Raw genomic sequence first — 20,247 nt, forward strand, 5'->3', positions numbered from 1 at the left:
ATTTGTACTCTTTAGTAATTATGCAAAATTTCTCTTATTGAAGATATACAGGACCTCAAGTCTCCATAAGTTGTGATTTGCTTTAGAGCTTGTGTGGGAGTTTAAGTATCAGAAAGAAGCGTCCAGTTGTGTGGTGTGACAGTTTTAGCCTCCCATGGAATATACTGTTAGTTTTATCATTTTTTTCTCTCCTCAGTATTTTCTTTTCTGATCAAGAATAATTATAAATTTGTAGATACTGACAGGCATATGCAGAATACATAAACAAGTTCATACTGTATAGCACAGGGAAATATATACACTATCTTGTGGTAGCTCACAGCGAAAAAAAAATGTGACAATGAATATATGAATGTTCATGTATAACTGAAAAATTGTGCTCTACACTGGAATTTGACACAACATTGTAAACTGACTATAACTCAACAAAAAATGTTAAAAAATAAAAATAAAACATATTGCAGTAAAAAAACTCATACTTAAAAAAAAATGAATGATTATACCGCTGTTTTTAAAGACCACATCCTTGTGTGTTAACATGAAACATTTGCCCTTTCACTTATGGAGGTGACTCAGTGGAAACAAACGTGTTCAGTCAGGTGTCTGCAGGCCTGAGGGACTGAGCTTGTGCTGGTCACTTTACATCCCTACTGAGGGCTCGGGAGACCTGGGTGCAGGTTGGGAGGTATCTGGCTAAGGCTGAGGACCCAGTGCCTTCCTGCAAAGGAACAGGCCTTGCGATGTGGATGCTGTGGACCAAAATTATGCTCACTTTTGAGCCACATTTGTGATTTTGCCCCACCTGTGTATCACCAGATAGCATTTTTCACTTAATATTTTTTCCTACAGATCAACTTAAACCTTTTTTTTCTCAACTTAGCCTTGTCTAAGCAGTAATCCAATACTCATAAAATCATGGGTTTAATGAGCTAGTTACATTTTAAATAATATACATGAAATCAATGCATTTAACAATTAAAAGGAACCCTGTGGCAGGAGTTTATGTATCACATTTTGGAAAGCACTGCGCCGAATCAACAAGCAGTAACCTGACACAGACTATGCTATTAGACTGGGATGGATAAAAGTCTTTAATGCTTTCCATGAAGCTGGTTGCCTAGTCCCCTCCTAGAGTTTAGATGAGGTATGAGTAAATGCACTGATATTTTTAGTTACACTGGCACTAACAAAGTAGTCATCTATTATTAAACATCACCCATGCTCCAGCACACAATTTGATGCAATAATGACTTTGTATTTGGTTGTGCCTCTCTCCCTTTCAATTATCTCTTATAAATCCTGTTGGGTTTTTTCTAACATTAGCTCGAGACTGAACTACATTACAGTTTACTACAGTTCCCCTCACCAAACCCAGATGCAAACATTACTTGGGTCTCCAGAGCACGCAGGTCCCCTAGATTCACAAAATACTACCTTTCAAGTCAACTGCTACCAGAGTTAGAAATATTACTGCAGTCAGCACCACACTCTGTGGAGCAGGAGCCCGTGCCCCACAGGCGGCGGCCCCAAGCTGCAGCTCTGACATCCTCCCCACCCCCCTGACCCACGCCCTGGGCTCTGCGGCCACGACACAGTGTGGGAGAAGCTGAGGTTAGTGTTCTGCTGCTGTCAGATTTCATCACCCTCCAGAAACAGCCTTCATACCCTGCCGTGCCAGGGAGCATGTTTCTCTTCTCCCAAAATAGGGAAAGAAAATCTGGTGTCGGCTTTCTCAACCTCCACCAGTACAGCTCTGAAAACAGGCTTAACTGGAAGGGATCGGGGCTGTGTGGGAGGGGGAGGTGCCACATCTACGGCTATTTTTTTCTTACCTAAAAATAAAGCCCAAAAGTTAGGCTATGTGAAAATAAAGTGTTTAAACATACAGAGGAAACCAGGAACAGTCCCCACCATCAAGAACTCCATCCAGAACTGGGTCTGCTTAGGGCTGCTGCCCCTGGTTCCGACCTCCCTGCCTCCCTCCCTCCTGCCCACCCTGGACCTTGAAGCCTGCCCATCATCCCTCGCCCTCAAGCATCACCCTGTTTAGTTTAGTCTGTTTGTTTGTTTTTGAATGGCCCTCACTGAGCCAGCCTTATCCTAGAGGGAGTTCTTCAGCTTTGGGCCTGTGCTCTCTCTCTCAATTCACCCAGCACTGTGGGGGCTACATTTTTCAAAACCAGAACTTGGACACAGCATCTGACCTAGGATTTTTGTGTCCTCTGATGTGATGATTTTTTTTTTTTTTGAACCACATGTTGGGACAAAAACATGATAAGGGATTTTTTGAATTGTTAACTGATGGCAGATCTTCTGAATTCCAGAAACATGTGGGAGAAGGAGTCTAGTGTCCAAAAATGCAATGGCTATGGGGAATGGCAGGAGAGCATATCTCACATCTGCACCATCTAGAAACTCAGCCTTCCTCCTCACGCTGTTCTAAAGGGAGTGACAGCCTCCAGGGTATTGGTTTTGCCCTTCACATTGGGAGGGAAGGAGAAAGGAGCTGAGCGATTCCTGGCTCCCTGTATTATCTTGAAAATGGAATGATGCATTTTGACAGTCAATTTTCTCTTCCCTATCCTTTAGAGCTCTCTAGCCAAATGATTTCCCCGTTGTCCCAAAGAACTAAATGGCAAAAGCAAAACAGAGCACAGCATTCACGGCTAATATACAAGGCAGACAGCCAACAGATTGCTATTAAATTAACCCTGGGGCTTGACAGATCTGTTCATCCTGACCTCAATGGCTTACGGCATTCCTTATTAATGCTGAACCCAGGCAAATTACCTCTGCTAACAAAAGGGGTTAATCTGCCTCTCTGCTGGGACTCTGGAGGCAGAGCTGAGGACAGGAGGGGGCACAGCCAGTTTGGCAGCTGAGCTCCATGCTTGGAAAGCAGAAGGCGGGAAGGTGAGGGCACCGCTGTGCCAGGCAGCAGCCTAAGGCATCATTTAAAATAATAATTGAAGACACTGGGAGGTCACCCCTTCAGGGATCAGCTTCAAACAAATAAGAAGCCAGAGCCATAAATTACATCAGCAGTGGGGTGAGGGAACAGAGAGGGTGATGGCAGGATGCTAAGGGGTAGCATGGGGACCATTCAAAAGTCATTTCCTTCATCCCAGTTTGGAAAAAACTTTCTACAAAAAAGATGTCTATTGCAACGTTATCAAAGAAAACGACTGACAACAACCTACAAATACAGAAATAGGGAAACGACTAAGTTCCGATCTATTTCATTAAACTGTTTATGCAATAAAATTCTAAGTCTGTTTAAAAAAAAAACTTGTAAGAAAAATTGTATCTATAGTGTGATCAAAATGTCATTTAGAACTTACATTCTGAAACTGATGACCTAAAAAGCAAAAGTACCAAATGTTAGCGAGAGTTCCATCTGGGTGAGCTTATGAGTTTCTTTTTCTTTTCAATTATCCATTTGATTTCCACATTTCCTTTTAATGAAGTTGTAGTGTTTTCAGTGGAAAAAGTAAAGATATTTTCTATGTTTATTATATACATGTATAATTTTAGGTGAGGTAAGTTAGCTATAAAATATATACGGTTTCATCGTAGCCATGTAAAAAGAATCAGAGAAAGAGAGAGAGAGGACAGGGTGGGAGGAAATATGGTTGTATCTTAGAGGGGCATTGGATTCTAAGGTTGGCATCTAAGTTATCTTTCAGTGAACCTTGCTTGGGTCCATTCATTCATGTATCCTTTCATGTATTTCATAAACATTCACAATCTGCCAGGACTCTTCTAGGTACAAGGGGTATAGCAGTGACCAAAGCAGACCAAAAATTCCCGACACGTGGAGACTCTATTCTCGTAGGGGACATGGTCAGTAAACAAGATATGTAAATAGTTTTAAATATTGATAACAAATTTATGTATACTGGATAGTAACACTGTTATGCAGAAAAATAAAGCAGGGAGGGGAGAGAGGTGTGTATGTGTGAGTGAGGAGGGGTGTGTATGTGTGTGTGTGACTCTTGGATTGAACAGGAGAAGGCTTCCTGGATAAATTAAGAATTAAATTTTCTTCCCTTTTATTTCCTTATTTATTTTTCTGAGACCTTACTGTTGAGTCAGCTAGCATTAAGTTAAAATTGTGATGTAAATTCACTGCATGTACCCCAAAATTAGATGGTGAGATTATAGGTCATTATAATCTCTACAATGAATATGTCTCATTAGATCAAGAAAACAAACAGTTAAAAAAGTCATTTCCTTGGCCTAGAACCATCTATGAAAGAGCTGAGAGGCCAGGAGCCTCCTCTTTGGGTAAAGTTGAGGATAATATTGTGGTAAATATTGTGATTTAACAATATACAGTCAAAAGATTGGAATTCAGCTTTGAATCCAACTCCATTTTGCTCAGAGAACATGGGAAGGTCATTCTCTCTCTGAGTTTCAGTTTCTTTGCCTTAGAATGGGTATTATCCTATTAATTCTGTTAGCCTCTGAGAATTCTGATGATCAAATAAGACAATGGAAAGAAGGTTACTTATTAAATGGCTTTACAGTAGACTCAATAATCCCAAATTTCAAAGAAAACACGGATTTCTCCAAAAGACAGCTTTCACATGCATTAGTTTAGTGGGCTTTTGAGGGTGACTATCCTCATGTTTCCGTCATCACTGCTGATTTTGCACATACTGACAAGTTTTCCCCCAACTTTCCTTCTAAGCCAACCAGTTACAGGAGAGCCCCACCACAGGCCAAGCTGGAGAGTGGAATCTAACTTTACCTGGGCAAGGTACCCATGTTCAAAAGCAGCTGAAGCTTTTAAGATAGCACTTAAAGTCTGCCAGTCTACTGAGTGGAGAACAGCCTTACCAAGGTCTTGAAAACTGAGCATATTAGACTTGGATTCCATTTTAGGGACCATGAGTTTCTTTGAAGTCCTTATTTCCAAAGCCTGAATTTAATCTTTGGATATAAAGCAATGATTACAAAGCATCCAGATCTTGTGAGCTGAACGGACATGTTGCCTGATGATAACACACTGGAAATCTCCAAAGAGGACTCCGAGGGACAGTCCTCTCTTAAGAGCTTAAAAAAAGCCAATGTGCAAATATTCACAGAAGTTTTTGCCAACGGCTAGGCTCAATATGAGAGGACTGACAGAGACACAGGGTGCCTATTGGTAACTGCCTTTAAGTGTGTGAGCTGCAAAAGACACTGGAATAAGATGTCCTTTATGATTATGGCGTGTGTATATGTGAGAAAGTCCTGTAACAACAGCCTCTTTCCTATTCATGTGACACAGAGCTTGAAATTTTAGAAAAACATCCCCAAAACCCAGTACTTCCTTCAAAGGCCAACATGAGTGTTGTTTTCTTTATGAAGTGTTCTAGCCCTTCTTTCATGATCCTTCCCACCTGCCTCTCCACAGCACCTTGAATGCACCTCTGTGAGAACGCCTAACCCATATTATTATTATCTGAGTAATTTAAGACAGCATGATAGATTACATTTTACTGGAATACAGAGTGAGATAGACCTAGATTTTAATCCCAAATCCTGTGACAAGTTACATGATCTCAAATGCCTTTGAACTTGTTAACTTACCAACAAAGAGAGGAAGAAAACTACAGAAGATGATGTGCACATAACATACCTGCTACTTCACACAGGCTCAAAAGGCTGTTAGTCTCATCCACCCCAGTACAGTTACATGTCTGCCTCCCTCTGTCCACATACTCATTTGGTAGCTTTGTGATACGTTGACTTGGTTAGGCTAAACATTTCTAAAATGTTTCTGGTTGCGGTAGGCTAAAAAAGTATATTCTCTCAGGCAAGCTGGAGGCCAGAAGGGAGGAAGCAGCCTCTTTGCACATATGCACAAGTTCTCCCAGTTATTTAGTGAAACAGCAATCTAAGTGCTGCTGTAAGGGATTCTGCAGACGTGGTTAAAGGCACTAATCAGTCGACTTAAGTTAATCAAAGGGGGAGATCGCACTGGGTGGTCCTGAATTAATCAGTCAGAAGGCATTTAAACGAAGGCTTAGGTCTTCCTTGGGGAAGAGACTCCAAATGGATGCTAAGACTACAACTCCTCTCCCTTCTCTCTAAATCTTCCTTCTTGATGGCCACGTGTGGACATGGCCTGTGATGCTTACGCCTGTGGTGTTCTAGCTTGCTTGTCATTTTTCTGTTCCCACCACTGGCCTTACAGAACTTGGACTTGCTTGGCCAGGCACACAACTGCAAGGCTAATTCACTGTAACAAGTCAATCTCCTCTCTCTCTCTCTCTTACCTCCTGTCCCACCACCCCCTGCAAATGCAAACACACACTCTTCTGCTGCTTTTGTCACTCTAGTTGAACTCTGATTGATACATCCACCCTCTAGATTACGTGGGCCATGATATCAGGGAGGGAGTTTTATTCATCTTGGCATCTCCAGTGCACACAGTAAGTGCTCAATAAATATTTATGGGTTTTACTTTAATTCATTCTTGTGGCCCAGCAGCCTTTTCCTTAGGCAAAGTTTTTTAAGATGCAGAAACTCATAGTAGATCCACAGACCGGGATGCCAGGGCTTGTACGGTATGGATCATTTAGCCTGTGGTTTTCTTAGGCGAGAATGGGATCCAAGCAACAAGGTAAGAACAGGGGGCTGGGGATATGAGCAAAGAACAACAGCTACTATTTATAGAGCCTTCTCTTGGTGCCAGTCATTTGAGTGGCACCAAGTGCCAAGTGCTTTACATGATCACCTCCTTACAACAACCTTGTAAGAAAGGTGGCATTACTATCCCCATTAACTGATGAGGAAATTGGTGGCAGAGAAATGTTAAGCAACTTGTCAAGGTCACACAGATTTTAGGAGATGAATCTGGACTCAAACCCTGTGAATCTGACTCCAGAGTCTGCCTTCCCAATTACTAAGTGGTACTGCTCTGAGGCAGTTCACGAAGCCCAAAAGAAGCCTGCAGAGTGGTACTCTTGCCCTTTCCCCTGACAACACGAGCCTCTAAGGGCTTGCCCTGTGGGAGGAGAAATCTCCAGTCCCATAAAGTCCTGGGTCTGGCCTCCAATACACAGGGTCAGCATCTAAACAAGCAAGGCACCAGGCCTGGGGCAACCTGCCAAGGCTGCATTTAATATGGGAAGATGGGGGCTGCTTGGGCACACACAGGCCAATGTGCTGGACGTGTCATTGGAAGGGATGCTCTCCTTTTACACTAAATGCCAGACTGAGATTGATATGTACAGTTGTAGATGAAAGTCACAGCAGCAACAGGGGAGAGGAATTTGTACTAGCTCCACAGCTTCCCTCAGAGCCTGCCTGGCAGAATCCTATTGGATTAAAAGGAAGGTTGCTGTCCATGGTACTATGGAGTGACAGACGCTAGAAGCCAAGAGTTGCAGCTACATGGTCCCCTGATCAGGAAACCAACTCCAAGAGGGCCTCTTCAGTTGAGAAGTGAGTCTGATGCACAGGGCTGCTAAGACCAAGGTCAGAGATGATGTACCCTTGGAATCTAGAAGGCCTCTCCCAGAGATAACTTTTGTCTTATGCCTAGAGACTGGACTTATGCAAGGTGTGTCTTCTGCTCATCTTGTCAGCCTTGCTTACACCATGCACTACTTCACTCTCGGGGCCTTCTTGAGTTTCTTCCAACATGCTCCCTTCTGCCACAGGACCTTTGTACATGATGGCCCAATCTCTCCACACCTCTTTGCCAAGTTAGCTCATACTCTTTCTCTTACAAATCCCAACTCAATAATCAGTTCTTCAGTAAAGCCTTCTTTTATTCCCACCAGGTTTTAAAAAAAATGCTTTCACAGGACTTTTTGCACTTTGTAATTAGATACTCATGAGTGTGATTATTTGATGAATGTCATTCTGAAAGCAAAAAAATTGTTTCTTCCCACTCTTGTATCCCCATGGCTTAGTGCAGTACCTGGCACAAACTAGGTGCTCTGTATACAGTTGCTGAGAGCTGTAACTTTACTCTTACTTGATATGGATGTATTTAACAGGTCCCCTAATGGACTAGCTAAGAGCCTAGGTCAACTCATTCTCAGTTCTGAGAACAGAGTTCAAAGGATCCTAGGTATACCATAGTTTTCAGAAATAAGAAACATCCTTTTATAGCAATTTTCCTCTTATTGAAAAGTTAGGGCTGCCTCTTGTCCTAGAAATTCACTAATATAGAAGTGAGTTATTATTGTCCTAATATAGTTAACCCATTAAGGGCAAAGCCTGATCACTTTAAGCCAGAACCTGTTACACTAAACAGGGACAGACTGGCTACAGATGGAAGGAAGAGGATTTAAGACCAAGTGCCATGAGGCTAGGAATGCCTCCCTCTGTTACGGTGCTGAACACAAGGCCTGGCCCTCAGAGATGCCATGTGAGTAGGGTAACTAAGGTAAAATGAGAAACATCCTGCAGAGAACACCAGACTGCAGAACCAGAGGAGTCCAAAACTGAGAGGATGACCCGGATGATGAATTCAGCAGACTAGAATCTACCCGTCTAACATTCTACTTTTCTAATTTCCTTTTCCTTTCAATAATACTTGTGATTATGTTTGCCCCTGTTTATTGATCATTTACTTAGCAAGGTGCCGCCCTAAGCATATATGTATGTGTATGCATGTATGTACATATATACACATATACACACACAAATATATGCATGTGTATGTGTATATATGTGTGTGTGTATAAAGACCTTTAAAAATTCTAATAATCCTCTTTGACACAGCTGCTCTCTACAGATCATAAAGTAGAGACTTGGCTAAGTTAAAAAATCATGCTAAAGCTCACACAGCCAACAAGTAGTAGAGCAGGGTGAGAACTTTCTGTTTGTCGGACTCCAAAGACTGTGTTCTCAACCATAATGCCAATGTCACACCAAATGCTAGTCACTGGAAGTTATGACTTTTTTAAAAGCCATATTGCAAGACCACTTGTCTTAATATTTACTAGTACTTTTCTTTCCATAGCCATATATTGTAATTTAAGTGGATTTTTCAGTATCTGTGAAATCATAGGATTGATATGATAGTTGTATTTTGTAATATTCATTATCACGGACATAATTATGAAAACAAAGCCCATGTAGTATTTAGAAGCACCTTGCCTACCACCTCAGTGGTACTCATACCACACTTCGGGAACCCCACATTTCTCTATCTTAAATCACATTCCTTCTGTCTCCTTAGTGCGTAAGAGGCATTATAGGAATGGTACTAAATAAACACCATATGATTTAATAAGACCTATCTGAAAGTTGGCGCTTTCTGAGCTTGTTTTGAAAGAAAGCCGCTTCCTACCCCAGAGGTGGCTGCATTTCAGAGATGATACGCAAAAGGGTCGCAGTTTCTACATTCTGCTCAGTGCTTAGGGCGCTCTGGTTGAAAACAGCTATATAGATATCAGTTATCATCATTCTCATGATGGCAATGATTATTTTACATATGGCTGCTTTAAGGGTGAATGGCACGGTCTCATTTGTATTCCAGCATCTGGCAGGCTGTCACACATCTGCAGGATATAACCTAAATTGTGCTATTAATATTTCCCCTTTGCATTCTCCCCAAGGCATCTGTCTCCTAACATGCCTAAAGAAACTTCCCTCCCCCTTGAAAGCCTAGAGGCAAAATTCAGAAAACATGTCACCTAGGCTGGGGACAGCAGAAACTCAGAGTGATAGCAGCCGAGCCTGAGCAGATTTCTGGCTCTTGGAATAGATGTCAAGGGAGAAAGGGAACCACCACCCACATTCGTTCTATTAGCAGCTACACTTCCAGGCAAAATCTGTAGGCAGATTCTCCTGGGCTCAGACAGTATGTTGAGTCTGCTCTGTGATCAACACAAGATACCAGTCATGGTATTAGTGGTCAGTGCTCAGTGTTTCCATAATCACCACTACCAACTTACAGCTGCCTTCCCTGAAAAGCCTCGGGGAACTACTGAGCACTCTTCTGTGGTGGAGACTAGCTGATTGTGTACGTGAACCAGGGCTTTTTACTTATGCCCAACAGCTATGCTACATTTCCCAGCCTGCCTTGTGGTTAGAGGAGGTCATGTGACTGAGCTCTAGCCAATGGAAGGCTTACTGCTTTAGACCCCAGCTCATAAGGGTCTCCCATGTGTGGTCCTATGCAATCATCCTCTTTTGCTGTACTGACGCAGATAAGCATGGTGACAATGCGGAGCCACAAGATGGAAAGGGCTTGAATCTCTGAATCACTGACTGGAAGAGGCTGCCTGCTGATGGAGACTATCAATACTGGACTTTGGAAGAGAAATAATCTTTTATGTGTTTGAGCCATTATAGAGTCTATTTTACATCAGAACATTCAGAGCTTCACCATGACTAATATACTCTTAAGGTGAAACTGCCAGGTTAGATTTCATGATCAATTATCTACTGGATAGCTCTACTTTGATGACCTACCAGTATTTCAAACTTGATCTGTCCAACCAAAATGGTACTTTCTGTGTGTCAGAATATTCTAGGTACCGGGATACAGGAATGGATCACACAAAGTTCCTTTGCTCACAAAATTTACATTCTAATATGGCGAAACCCAAAATATACAAATACAAAAAACAATTTCAAATAGTGATAAGTGCTATGAAGCTAACAAGGATAGAGGGTTAATGGGAGCTACTTGAGAGTTAAGGGAGGAAATGCCTCTGAGGAGACATAAGACAGAAGTCTATATGCTGACAGCTGGTTAGCCATGTGCGCTGCAGGGAAAGAGTGTTCCAGAAACAGGGAAGGGCAAATGCGAAGCATGGAAGTATGAACAAGGTTTATCCAGGTACAGAAAAGAGGTTAGTTGGTTGAAGCAGAGTGAATTAGGAGAGAGCAGTGTGATAGGATATCAAAGAGGGAGGCAGGGCTACAATCGTAGAATCTCATAGTCCAAGGTCAAGAACTTGGATTTTATTCTAAGTCCAATGGGAAGAGACTGGAGTGTTTTAGTGCAGGGAGGAATGATATCTGAATTACATGTTGGAAGGTCCACTCTATTATGTGGAACATGTGCCATGTAGGAGAACAAGAGAGAATGGAGACCAGACAGGATGTATTGCAGTCACACAGGTGAGAGAAGAGTGGCCTATTCCAGCAAGGGCTGGCAGGAGTGGAGTTGGAGAGAAATGAGTTGATCTGATATATATTTTAGAGGAAGCCAAGGCTGGGCTCACAGATGGATGGAGTTGGGGGTAGGGAGGCTGGTGAGTGAGAGGGAAGATCAATATTGTTTCCTAGGTCAGTTGCTCAGCTGCCTGGGTAGTGAAACCATTAACCGGTCAGGTTTGGGGTGGGATGGACCACGTGGTAGGTGCTGAATAAATGACCAATTTTTAATATTCAGTGAAGGGTCCACACAGTAGGGTGAGAATGCTGGCTCAGACACTCATTCAGCAGTATTCTTGACTTCTCTACATTTTACCTAACAGAAGATAATAATACTAACATCATGAGGTTGTTATGTCAGATGCAGTCTTGGCAGGCAGAGACTGGGAGAAGTGTGATGGGGATGTAGGCACTGCTAATAAAGTTTGGTTTTCCAATCTGGATACTAGTTACACAGGAGTGGCCTGTCTGTGCAAATTCATCAAGCTGGACAATTATGTGCCCTTTTCAAACTGAGATTCTATGTGTGAAGTTCACAGAGCAGTGCCTGGCATTCAATAAATGACAGCTATGATTATTTTCATTACTATGATACAATGAAAACCATCTCTTGTGTACCTGTGGTCTATAACTGTCCATACAGGCCAATTGTGAATCCATTAACAAGAGGAAGGAACCCTAAGCTGAACTCTAGGGTCTGGTCTTACAATTGATGAAGTCAAGTCTAGTTCTAATTCACGCCACACAAATGCCTCTGTGTGAAGGAACTGATTCAGAGGTCCAAATCAGAGGCAGTCCTGGCCTACCACTTGTAATTCAGTGCTTCCCTAACTTTGTCTGGATGAAAGGGTGTCACAGATGCCAGTGTAATTTCAAAGAGAACAGCTCTCCACAAGTGCTAGGTCTTCAGTCATGATTTGCCCCTCCCTATTCCACTTCCCCCCAAGCGTGCTCATACCTGAATACTCTTGATTCAAGCCAACTGGTTATTGGCCCCAAGGAAAGGATACTAAAACTTTGATTGGTTATTTCAAAATTCCATAGGTTAATCCTCAGGTCATCAGCTGACATGTAGGTTTCATAGTCGCTGTTGACTGATATGGAGTTGATGTGATATGTATGCGCGTTGGCAAATACTCTTCGTGGGGTGGCCTCCACCATCAGGTCCATGGGTCTCAGGACAGGCACCTGGGATACAAGAGAAACAAATCACTTCAGGACAAAAGCTCTTCACTAGGAAAAGAGCTTGCATGTTTATGTCCTTTATTATGATACACAAAAGAGCTACAAGGTAGAGAAAGTGACTGATAAATCACATGGTTCCTATTTCCTTTGGTTCCTTTTAGTTTTTCTCCTTCCTTAAAAAAAGTCATCATCACTTAGCTCTGATGGGCAATTTCATCCTTTACATTCTAAGCTTTTTTCCAGGACCCTCCAGGTGGACTCATCTCAGGGGAACTTAGAACCCACCCTAGGGTCATCAGCTATCAGACTTGTTGTTCCAGATTGTTTGAAACATGTTTTTAAAAGGAAGTTGTGAGAAAATTTTAGAAAAGTCTATTTCAACTGAGATTTAAATTTATCCTTCATGGCTTTGATGGTCTAGACCCCATCCTGGCTTTGTCCTCGATCCTTACGGGAATTTTGGAAAAGCATATAATTGCCCAAGATTCTAGTAGCCCCAAGTCAGCCATTAGTATATAGGTCATCCCTTGACATCCTGTTTAACCTGGGAGTCTTGTTTAACCTGTTGTGTTGGTGTACCACCTTCACATCAACGATCCTTGCTGGGACAATAACTTACATGGTCATCTTACTGGTATACAAAGGATACTCAGTAAGTATGTGTTTAAGGAGCAAGTAAGGATATGTGAGTAAATGTTTTCTTCCCCACAGGTCAGAGAATCAGGCAGATAAATAGTTTCCATACAAGAAGCTCTTCCTGGCAAATATGAACAAGGACCCATCACTGTTCTGACTCTCTCTTTGATTCAAGGGCACTTCTGACTCCATCTAGGCAAACTGGCTCTGGAGGAAGTAGTGAGAACACTAATGCCTGAAAGGGGACAGGTGAAAACCAAACCAAACAAACACAAAACGCAGGTGTGGTCCTTTAAAAGAAACAAGAAAATCAAAGGACCAAAAGCTATTTTCTTTTCAAGGAAGTCATCTCTTGCAACCGAGCCCTGACTGATCTGATACCAGGTGGTCGACTAAGATTTCAACTTGTGGACTTGTTTCAATCCAGGGGATAAGGGGAAGAAGATGAAAACCAAGTTTAAACTGTGGGAAGTACAGTCACCTCAACAATATAACCTGTTACACATCAGAGTTCTCCCAGCTCGGTCTTGAAGGATTTTGAGAGAGTTTTAAAATCAAATGAACAACTCAGAAGAATCACAGAATCCTGTGCAGATGTGGTGCTGGAAACCAGAGGTGGCTTGAGATGTGGCTGCAGGAAGAGCCAGGGGTCCCCTGAAAACCAGGAATGGGAGGGGAGGGCAAGTCTTTGTGAGCCCTCCACCCAGTTCTGGACAATGGTTCTAGAGCATAAGCCCAGGGGTGGCAAGAGCTGGGAGGACTGGGTTCTGATCACAGATTCACCTCTCATTGACAGGTTGTGTGACCACGGGCCACTATCTTGCCCGTCCTGGGCTCTGGTTATACTATGTGAAGTATTCACTGTGTTCTAATTATCATGAAGGTTCACGGGGTCTGTTGAGATGACGTGCCCTCCAGTTCAGCCTTGCACTCACCCTTTTAGCAACATTTGCTTGAGTTCTGGACGAGCTCCTGGGGGGCTCAACTAGTAAGCAAAACCAGATCCAGGTCTTGCCTTCATACGGCTGGTCCAGATCATAGTGGTATATACAAACTCATTTCATAATAAAATGTAGTAAGTACCCAAAAGAATAAATAGTGCAAATGGTCAGAGAGGTCTGGAGAGGTTTTGCTGAGGATGTATGAATTATATGACTCAAAGTACGAAGTTTACAAGGCCAGGAGGGGAAGGAGGAATATTCCAGTTGGCAGAAAGAGCACATGCAAAGGTCCTGTGGTAGGTGTGAGTAAGGAAAGAATGAAAGATTGAATGGTCAGCACAGTCAAGACAGAGAGTGATGGGAATCTTGGTGAGAGGTGAAGTACAGGGTAGTAAGAGGCAGGCCCCAAGAAAGACTTTTGCCATCACCTTAAGAGAAATTGGAAGAAATCAAAAGATTTCTAATGATTTTGATATGATCAGGTCTAAAATTTTGATTAGATCATTCCTGATTTGCAGTGGAGAACAAGTTGGAGGATGAATGAAGTAGAACTTTGAAAAGGAAAGTGACGCAGTATTGAACATCCAGGGTGCATCTGAGTTAAGGCTTTGTAATGGATTTTAAAAGTGACTTTATCCTTAGACACTCTCCCACAAGTATGTATTGGGCATTTACCCTTCATACACCATCTCAGGTAATTCTTTCAACAACTCTATGAAATAGATACTAGTAATACAAAGTGCTATTACAAAGAGAAAACTCAGGCCCAGAGAAGCTATGTCACCAGCCCAGGGTGGCACAGCTATAGGAGCCATAGCTAGAATCTGATCCCAGAGTCTACCTGACTGCAAGGCTGGTGCTTTCCCACTGTACCCCACCACACTTGAGTATCACACGTGGTAGGAAGTGATAAATGCTCTCTGAAATCTCTTTTGGTGTTGCATGTGTTCACGGCTTTTGAGTGGGGCACCTCTTCCATGTGCTTGCAGAGATACATTCCAAGCTCTTGCGGTTTGTCATCTAGAAGTTCCCCACCTGGAGTTTATTTTTTCCCCAGAAAGTTTTAAAAATTTTGATTAAAAATTTTTTTCATTTTATTTTTTTAAATGGAAATCCTGGGGATTGAACCCTGGACCTTGTGAGTGCTAAATATGCGTTCTTCTACTGAGCCATACCCACCCTCCACCCCTAAGGGAGCGCCGGCTGCTCCCTCTGCCCACAGAGGCAGCGGAGCTCAAAGCAGGCTCCCCAGGGCCACGGGAGACACGCACTCTGTGACGACCTCCTGTGGCTCCTCCTAAACTCTTCCCTGGGCCTCCTTCATTACCAGGCGCTGTCTGCAGAGGCTTCCCGTGGCTGTGGTGACAGGGAAGGGGGCATGACAGCTAAGATCAAGAGGCATTACAAAGTGGGAACTGCCAGTGCAGAGCTTCAGCTTAATGTGACGGGCCTGCCTGCTAATTCAGGCTGACATATTCCATGATGTACCACTTAATGGGGAAGCGCCATGCAGGTATCTGGGTTGGGGGGGAGTGCTCATGCTTTGCCCAGAGAAGGCAGGGGATAAATGTCACTCATGGTACTCCAGCACCATTCCTGTGTCCAGGTCCAGGCTGTCCACTGCCCAGGGACATCCCTCACAAGAAGGGACAAGGAACTAAGGCAGTTTAAGCCAGATAGGAGACTGGTTAGGATGCCCTGCTGGGATTGTGTTTTCCATCTGCTCCGGCCACACACTCTTTTTAGGGCCAGGTAGGGAGAAGAGTGGGACACTGTTCCCCGAGGTCAGCTCACCAGCCACCCTGAGCGCTTTCTCTGTCAGAACCTGGAGGGTTTCCTGTAGGATGAGGCACAGTGTCAGAGCACCCGTGCCCTTCAGCCCTCTCAGTAGCCAACCTCACAAGGAAGATTCCTCAGTTTGCCCTTTTTACAGGGGAGGTGCAGGGAGGTGCAGTGTCCTGGCCAATGTCCTACAGAGAGGAAGTCAAGGGCCTGAAAGTGGGCCCTTTGGTCCCTGAGGGAACACACTTAGCCACTGCTGCAAATGCAAGTCTGATGTTGCAATATGAAAATGCCACTTATGCAAGTCAAAAATGGTCACATCTAAGTAATTTCACAGGGTTCAGCCTAACATTTTGGAAGGACTCTGTGCCATATGGATGTGACACTGAACCATGGAACAGTGACCCCTGGAAGGGCCCTTAGAGCCTCTCTCAAGGCCGTGGTGTGTGGATGTGTGCCATGCGGCAGAGTGGGAGGCCGAGGTATCTAGGCCTTACCCTCTTCCTCATCCTTGGTCATCTGTTTGGATTCTCAATCCTATCTGGCTTAAATAAATACTTCTGTGGATAAAGAAAGTTTGAGACCAACTGGCCCAGGCAGTCCTAGACATCTGCATGTTTGGAAATCAGGGCCCTGAGAGACGATGTGCCACGTCCATGGTCACCCGGGGGTGCTGACAGCCCAGCCCAGGTTTCTGCTGCTCATCAGAGCTCCCTCTGCCCTGCCACCAGGTGCTGGAGCCAGTCTCCAAAGACCAGACAAAATCCAGGAGCAAGCCAGGACCTTTACCTGGGAGCTCAACTCTTTTCTGAGCCACCCTGGCAGTGGCTGTGGGCTAGAAACATCCCTGAGACAACGCTGGTGCTGCCTTGCGCTTGTGAATGAGAACGGGGCCCGGAGGGGGCAGGTGGTTCCAGACTGCACTGCAGCAATTCAGTCCTGCCCCTCCCTCAGGTGCCTCATTGGTCTCCCTGACCTGGATTCAGTGTCAGCTCATCACCCTGAGCCTGATTCCAAAGGATGAGCACCCTGGCCGGCTACCAAGGCAACCAGGATCAAGAACGTCCCAGGGCCCAAGAGAGCAGCCTTGGAGTCTCACCTGCCGTGAGGCTCACAGAGATCTATCCCAGCTGTAATATCAGCAGGATGCAAGGTGCCCAGGGAGCCCCCGGGCCCCTCCCTCACATCACTCAGGTCTCTGTTCAACAATCATCGCCTGAGAGGCCTCCCGTGCCCACCCCACCTCAAGCAAGCACACCCTCCACTCATACCCTCTTACTCAGCTGACGGCTTAGAATGCTTTAAACACTTAAGGGATTCATCAGGGAGTCCTCGTCAGTATCCTATGACTTAGCTTGGTGGATATTATGATCTCTGCTGCCCAGATGAGCAAACAGAGGCCGGAAAGGTTAAGTGACTTGCAGCAAGTCACACAGTGCGTGCTCATGCCTGGCACTGCTTGGCCACTCTGTATGCTGGGACCAGAAGAGCAGTCTGGTGTGTGGCAGAGACAAGCCGCGCGTGGACATCTCAGTGCAGGTGGTCTGGGCCGTAATGGAGGAGTCCGCAAAAGGAGGGGACGACTAAATCAGCAGGGCAGGGAAGGGCTTATAGGAATCCATCAGACAGAAGAGGAGGGTAGGGAGGGGAGGACCAGCAAGTGCCGAAGCTCAAAGGGGAAGGAGCAAAGCACACATGTGCAGGTGTGTGATTCCGTGTGTTCTGGGCGTAGGGGTCCGCGGTTTAGTTCTTCACTCCAAATACTGATTAAACCCGTTGAAGACAACCTGAGTTGGGGAAGGAGGCGGACAATGGACAGTGTACTATGTGTAGGGGTGGGGGTGGGGGGGTGATGGAAGGCGTCCCTGGGGGGTGCCATTTGAGTAGAGAGCTGAGTAAAAGGAGGGAGGGGGCCGTGTGGCTCCCTGTGGCAGAGCATTTCAGGCAGAGGGAATAGCAAGTGCAAAGGTCCTGAGGTCGGAGAGCGCTTAGAGGGTAGGAGGAAGAGTGAGGCACCTTTGTGGCTGGAGAGGAGTGAACAGGGAAGGACAGTGGTGGGAGATGTAGGAACAGCAGTTAGGGCTAGATCACAGGTATGACTGTGGGGATAACGAGGACTCAGGGAGGTGCAGGCAACTGCCCAAGACTGACCCCCCTTCCCTGGTAAGAAAGTCCCTCATTCTTGCTCTCTTTCCCTCCCCTTCCCCCTCCTTCTGCCTCCCCCAACTCCTCTTTCAGTCTTCCTCCCTTCATGTCTTTCTCATTATCTTTCCTGGCTCTCCTCTTGGGAAAGACAAGATCATCTTTCACTTCCAAGAACCCATTTACTAACAAAATGAATGTCGCTGTCATGTGGCTTATTTGGTGACCATGGTGGCGATACGTCACAGTCTTCCTGGCACCTAAGCGGGTGGCGGCGGGTCACAAAAACCCCCTTCAGAGACACACGATGAAAGCAGAGCTGAATCCTGGAAGCCCCCGAGGCCCCCACTTTAAACAACATCTGTGAAAATACACAGCAGGGGGAGAGGCTAGAGGTGAGGCCTCTTCACAGAGAGAAAACAACAGCTGTGCTCACCATGGCAACCTCCAGCGCCCCAGGAAGCCGACAGATTCAACGCAAGACTCTGAGAGAGAAGCGATGGCCAGACGGGAGCTCAAGAACAGAAAGAATGTGGCGTCACACAGAAGGAAGAGAGGACAAGAATCCTTGTCCGCTTGTACAAGGATGCGAATGGATTTCAGCTGTCTGGGAACTCAGGGTCACATCTGACTGAGTTCAGCAGACAAGCATGTGAATATGCTTGGTCGTTCAGTCCAGTCCTCATCATCAGCATCATGGGGACTTTTGAGAAAACTGCTGTCAATTTAAACCCACCTTGTCGGTGTTCAACAGATGTCCCCAATGCTCTTCCAAATACAGAGATGACTTTGTACTGAGACTGACAGGATATATAAAGGCTACGGGGTTAGGTGGGCTCCATGTCATCAATTAGGAAGTTCATATAGGAATGTTATGCCCACACACACACATACCCCAGATAAACCTTCGATGAACATTTACTGAGCACTTTGCGCTGGGCAGTCACCACACAGAGTACCCTTACATAGCTTAGTGGGGACAGGCAATGCACTACTCCCTACTCTGGCTTGTTCATAACCAGCCCTTTTGGGAAGCTGAAACCATGTCTGTTTGATCTAAAACAGAAACAGACGGGAGCTGTCCACCTTTTCTTGGTGCGAGGAAACCCTGCCTCTGGTGCTCTGGGACCACAGGTTCGAGGCCTGGTGGAGAATTGGGTGTGGCGGGGTGCTCACACTATCCCAGCTAGAGGCACTAAATGGTAAAGCTGGAGGAGAGGATAGAAAGTTCCAGATTTCAGTCTCACTTCAAGTTTGCCACCTTGCCTTTCCCTGGGCTTCCTTCAAGAGACATCTTTTGTGACTCTCCAACGACAATTACTGCAGGTTTGGGATAAAGCCAATAGCTGAAAGCACCCAGACTTCACTGTCAAGGAAGAGCGAGTGAGTCATCTTGAAGATGGGAGAGCCACTGGGTCCTGCTATAAATATCTCTGTTCCAAAGCAACACAGCTTAGTGGTGCAGAGCAGCTGTCCGCAAACAGAAGAATGTGGCGCCTTCCCCAGAACTATCTGGGACAGTTTTAAAGGAAAACGTTTCCCCATTTCTAACTTAATGTATTTTCCTTCCCCAAATCAAATCATGTCAGGACATAACCCACAGCCTAGGTTCTCCTTCCCACCTTTGGAAAAGAAAGACACACCTTCCCCATCCTCAGTCCTAATGTGGCGCACTAACCAAGGCTCAAACACTTCGGGTAGGGACAGTCAGAAACCTTTAATCAAAGTCCCCCAAATACCCCCGCCCCCAGCTCATTATAATATAAATTTCTAATAAAATTTTACTTTTTATGTTTGATCATTATTTGTCAGAATTACATGTTTATATTGTTTTGGTCAGTGGTGTTCTATTAATAACTTTAGAGATAATTAAATCCAAATAATTTAAAAATTTACATTTATTTATTTTTATTTAAGGGAGGTACTGGGAATTGAACCCAGGACCTCATGCATGCCAAGATGCACTCTAACACTGAGCTATTTCCCTCTCCCACCAGAAAAATGTAAACTCTGATAGTCCTACACTCATAGGGAAGGAAAAACCTATCTATTTTTGTTGTAGAAATAATCCCCAAAAAGCTTTTAACATTTATTTGGGGGAAGTGCAGTGAAAGTACACACTTGACGAAAAAGGGACAATATAAAGCTCTGACTTTTAAAGAATGTGTTTGTTATTCTTTTAGTGGAAATCAATGGGTATCCAGTTACAAGGGTATTTAAATTCCATGGGATGCATTAAAAAGGTGATGTAAGAGTTTAATTTTAAACTGCCTGTGTTCGAAATACTCCTGAAATCACATTCTCTGAAATGACTTAACACTACAACGGAAGTGCTTAGTTGTCTAACCTAAAAATGCCCAGGAAGCTACGTGGCTTTTCCGAATCCTTCTGGGGGCACACAAGCACAACATGTGAAGTTGTATGGTGTGAAAGAGTTTTTGAAGTC

The 20,247-nt window shown here is 44.5% G+C and overlaps 1 protein-coding gene across 8 annotated transcripts in view; it reads right to left on the reverse strand.

Moving 5' to 3' along the window:
- The window catches only part of PPP2R2B (protein phosphatase 2 regulatory subunit Bbeta), a 424,375-nt gene that overhangs the window by 39,125 nt on the left and 365,003 nt on the right, over positions 1-20,247 (reverse strand). For all 8 annotated transcript variants that reach the window (XM_006182263.3, XM_032477042.1, XM_014557233.2 and 5 more), the window contains one exon: positions 12,126-12,303. In XM_006182263.3, the coding sequence (XP_006182325.1) occupies positions 12,126-12,303 (178 nt within the window). The remainder of the gene's footprint in view (positions 1-12,125; positions 12,304-20,247) is intronic.

The sequence above is a fragment of the Camelus ferus genome, chromosome 3 (assembly GCF_009834535.1).
Source record: "Camelus ferus isolate YT-003-E chromosome 3, BCGSAC_Cfer_1.0, whole genome shotgun sequence".
NCBI lineage: Eukaryota > Metazoa > Chordata > Mammalia > Artiodactyla > Camelidae > Camelus > Camelus ferus.